General features: G+C 49.6%; 1 protein-coding gene across 1 annotated transcript; it reads right to left on the bottom strand.

The window, feature by feature from the left end:
* Window positions 1-382: 382 nt before the first annotated feature.
* On the bottom strand, window positions 383-2201 carry LOC125543253 (GDSL esterase/lipase At5g45910-like). The gene is made up of 5 exons (XM_048706545.1): window positions 1876-2201; window positions 1570-1785; window positions 1307-1452; window positions 937-1213; window positions 383-795 (listed from the first exon to the last, which is right to left on the bottom strand). The coding sequence occupies exons 1-5, from the start codon at window positions 2120-2122 to the stop codon at window positions 590-592; spliced, it is 1092 nt and encodes a 363-aa protein (XP_048562502.1). The 5' UTR covers window positions 2123-2201; the 3' UTR covers window positions 383-589.
* Between the last annotated feature and the right edge of the window lie 2193 nt (window positions 2202-4394).

The following is a 4394-nucleotide window of genomic DNA, read 5'->3' as shown; positions in this document are numbered from 1 at the left end:
GGTTGCAGATCACACCGTTTGTGAGGGACGAGCGACGTTGGAAAAATCTATCTCACAAGCTCCTCGAAGCGGGCACGGGGTGCTGCTACGGGAGCCAGAGGCAAGGAGTGACCACACTGGACGAGTGCCGCGAGCTCGCATGGCTTGGTGTTGCATCCATCACGGAGCTCGCCACTCGATGCTTCAGTGCACCTAGAGGGTTTGCGGCCGCCGGGCGACTTCAGGGTGGTCGTGCTGGAACCGTCGGACGACCATACTGTGACTGTGGGCGCCCGTGCTAGAACCATTGGACGGACGGGTTACGACGCGCAGGTGACCATGCAGAGATCATCGACTGTAAAAAAAAAACTAGACATGATACTTCAACTTTCGCAATGGAATATTGATCTCAACAAAAGAAAAGATGGTTGGGCACATTAACAGATGTAAATGTCGGCACGTTTTCGGGAAAACATGAATGAAACCACAACCATAATGAATACATAGAAAACCTCGTGACGAATTGGCAAGCCTGTGTATCGGTGACTCGTGTATATCGGTGATCAGTAAAAGTTGTAATAAGTATACAAATCCGCGTAGCATCCAATTACTACCAGGGTTTGCAACTGTTTATGCTGTTTAGCCAGCCTTTGGCAATATAGCGGTGGGCTGCCTCGGTGAAATGGCCGTCCCAGTAGAGATATTGAGACGGGTCCTGGCACACCGTGGCGCCTGGCATACCGCAACCGGCGCTTATGTTGAAGTTGTACTTGCCACCTCCACCGCAGCAACAACTCAGAACATCCGTGGTAAGCCCTACACATTGCAATAAGGAAGTAAATAAACAACTTGTGTCAGAACAAGCGATGCCATCTTAATCAGCACCACAGCTTGAACGAGCAAACTGGACAGAGATTGATCAAATTTGTCAGTAGATTGACAAAGACGGTTACTGACCAAATTTGTAGGGAGACTCCACCATCTCGATGACGGGGGTGAAGAAATCGGCGTAGATGACCCGGGCATCTGGGTGGTTTCCCCGGACCGTGTCGAGGGCCTTCCGCAGCTCCGAGTTGTGGTGCCTGGCTATCTCGTTGAGGCCTTTCAGGCATCCGGTGCTGGACTCGTAGCCTGCCGTCTCGTTACTGGGGAAGAAGACCAGATTCGGCGGCATGCATCCCAGCGGCGGGATCCCGGGGACCACCACGGTCTTCGCCCCCTGCCCGAGTAGCGCCTGCTCGGCGTTTACAGGGTCGCATATCTACCATGATCAGCGCCGGCCGACTTCAGATAGAGTTGTTCAGACTGATAGATCCGGCATGGTTACCTCAGTGGCCGCGGCGATGGTTTTGACGACGTCGGGGACGATGGATCTGAGCTGTGGCAGGGTCATTCCGAAGACAGCGAAGCTGTAGTCGTTGAGGCCGATTTCGCCCATGAAAAAGAGCGTCCTGTGGAAGAAGCCCGGGCACTCTGCAACACACACACAGAGCGTACGTAAGTTCACTCACTGTCCCAAGGATATTATCATATCAAATCTATCAACACATATCACTGAGTTTGGAATTGGAAATGCTAGTAATTGATTACCTTGGGCGGGGCTGCACAGCGACGGCTTGAGCGACTGGAACCACCCCAGCTGCACGCTGGAGCTGGTGTTGAGAACAAACGAGCCTACAAGCGGGATGTCCCTGAAGAAACTGGCGTTGAGAGCGGTGGCGCCCGCCACGGCGAAGTTGACGCCCTCGCTGAAGCTGCCGTTGTGCGAGAGGTACGGCAGGAGAAACGGCAGACCGAGCTTCTCAGCTGCACGTACGCCGGCCAAGCAAGCACAGATACATACATCAGCACGAGAAGAAGAAAGTAAGTAAGAGTGGCCGGGAAGGGCGTGCGTACCGATGAAGTCGATGATGAGGCGGCCGTTGGAGTAGCGGCCCGTGGGGCGGCCGAAGAAGGTCATGCCGTAGGGAGGCTGCACCGTCGGGTCGAACCGCGATTTCTCCGCCAGGACGACGACAGCGTTCCCGGTGTCGGTGAAGGAGTCGCCGAAGGTGATGATGGAGTCGTAGCGCCGGGGGGACGAGACGGCGGGCTCCACGGACGCGAGGGCGAGGACCGCCGCGAGGACGCAGAGCAGCTTCATCGTCGCTCCTCGCCCTGGGAAGCTCGGGCCAGTCGACGGGAGAGGAGATGAAGTTAATGGAGTACGACTACGAGCGTAGACTCTACGAAATTTATAGTACTATTGTTCTACATGTATACTGGTACATGGTCGCCTGCAGCTAATGGCAAGTTGGCCACGCCCAAATTTTGCGCGTCAACTGGTTTCATGTTTTTATAAAAGAGTAAAGAAAACGACTCAACGTGCCCGAGAGGTGACCTAGAAAAAAAGAGAAACTTGTCATAAATACAAATATAGTAGAACACATGGTTGCAGGACGCAATGTTGCAGAAATAGCCACTTGACTGGACCACAAGAGAATCGTATCGATTCTACACGAACGAGTGAAGTGAGATACTGGAGTAGATATTAACATTTTTATGAAACTAGGGACATGAACACAATAGATAGGGATTTGTGCTTTGCGAGTGAAAGTTTTTGTGGGGATGTTTCAGAATTATAATCCTATATGCTTGGCATTAATTTTCTTTCAAGAATAATACCATAGATTCACAGTTGTCAACGTATTGGCACGTCAGTGAACATATTATAGTTCGAAATGACTAGTTGGAGGGCCTTCATTATGACAAATAGGCTTAGAAAAAGGAACACCTTACCTGTATCTTACCTCTAGATGTAATACTACAAATGAACAATCCTTGTATTACCTAAGAGCATCTCCAACAGGCCCGAACGCGCTGCGCGCAAAAAACTGATTTGTCGCGCGCCCATCGCCTGGTTTGGCACAGCGCGCAGCGCTGGTTCCAGCAGCCGCGCTAAAATGCAGCGCGCGCGACTCTCACACAAACAACATATGCATTCCAAAATAGAAGCAAAAAGATCAAACACAAACAAAAATAAATCAAAATAAATAGTTCAATTTTATTATTACAACTCAAACAAACAGCTTATCGTTCAATACAACAAATAGTGCAATAAACACAACAAATAGTTCAACAATACAATATCAAACGCACAAATCATGATGCTCTTTGTCGTCCATTCCATGCCCACCACTCCTCAATAAGATCCTTCTGAAGATCATTATGCGCTGCGGGACGTCGAATGGCATGATAGGAGCCAACAAAACGGGCCACCCTTTCAGCCCTCCGTCGCACTCGCACCGGATGTCCCAAAAGCTCATACTGAGAGTAGTCTACATCTTGGCCACGCTCATTCTCGATGATCATGTTATGCATGATCACACAAGCGTGCATGATGTACCAAAGCATTTTCTGATCCCAAAATCTAGCCGGTCCTCTCACAATAGCAAATTGGGCTTGCAAAATCTCAAAAGCTCTCTCCACATCTTTTCTAGCCGTCGCCTGAGCATTGTGGAAATCAAGTTCTTTCTTACCTTCTGACTTTTTCAACGGCTTGACAAAGGTTTGCCACTTTGGATAGATGCCATCCGCTAGATAATAGCCATAGTTGTATGTACGGCCATTTGCTACAAACTGCACCGGTGGCAACTCCCCATTTGCAATCTTACTCATCAGTGGTGACCGGTTGACAACAATGATGTCATTCAAAGATCCAGGCATTTCAAAGAATGCATGCCAAATCCAAGTCTCTTGATCGGCCACCGCTTCAAGGATTATAGTGGAACCTTTTTTTTGGCCGTGGAATTGCCCATGCCATGCCTTTGGACAATTCTTCCAACTCCAATGCATGCAATCTATTGAGCCAAGCATGCCAGGAAAGCCGCGAGCTTTGTTCATCGCCAAAAGCCTTGCGACGTCTTCAGCGGTGGGAGATCTCAAATACTCCTCGCCAAACACTTGCACAATTCCGACTGCGAAGCGCTTGACACACATGATAGCTTGGCTCTCACCCATAGCCAAGTGATCATCAACTAGATCAGCCGGTATACCGTATGCCAACATACGCAACGCGGCGTCACCTTCTGAAAGGTGCTATGCCCGAGCTCTCCGGCGGCATTCCTCCTTTGCTGAAAAAAGCGGTCATGGCTCGCTAGTTTCTCTGCAATGCGTCTGAACAACTCGGTGCTCATCCTAAACCGGCGACGAAAATACGACTCGGGGTATGTGGGATTCTTCGCAAAATAATGCCTGATCAATCTGTTGTGGGCATCGATCCTATCCCTCCAATTTTTTTGCCAACCCATAACCGAACCACCGTGTTTCGGTTTTTTATTAATATGCATAGCTAGGATCATTGCAAGATCCTCCTCCTCTTCCATATCAAATTCTTCTTCGGAAGAATCATACGACGAACTCATCTACAATGTTGA

This window comes from Triticum urartu, chromosome 3 (genome assembly GCF_003073215.2).
Source record: "Triticum urartu cultivar G1812 chromosome 3, Tu2.1, whole genome shotgun sequence".
NCBI lineage: Eukaryota > Viridiplantae > Streptophyta > Magnoliopsida > Poales > Poaceae > Triticum > Triticum urartu.
This window is presented reverse-complemented; position numbering and strand designations above follow the sequence as displayed.

Excerpts from the sequence above, each read along its gene's own strand:
- LOC125543253 (XM_048706545.1), bottom strand. The coding sequence starts at position 2,122 with ATGAAGCTGCTCTGCGTCCTCGCGGCGGTCCTCGCCCTCGCGTCCGTG. Across the intron at positions 1,786-1,875 it reads CCTCATCATCGACTTCATCG|CTGAGAAGCTCGGTCTGCCG; the intron begins GTACGCACGCCC and ends GCGTACGTGCAG. Across the intron at positions 796-936 it reads GGAGTCTCCCTACAAATTTG|GGCTTACCACGGATGTTCTG; the intron begins GTCAGTAACCGT and ends TGCAATGTGTAG.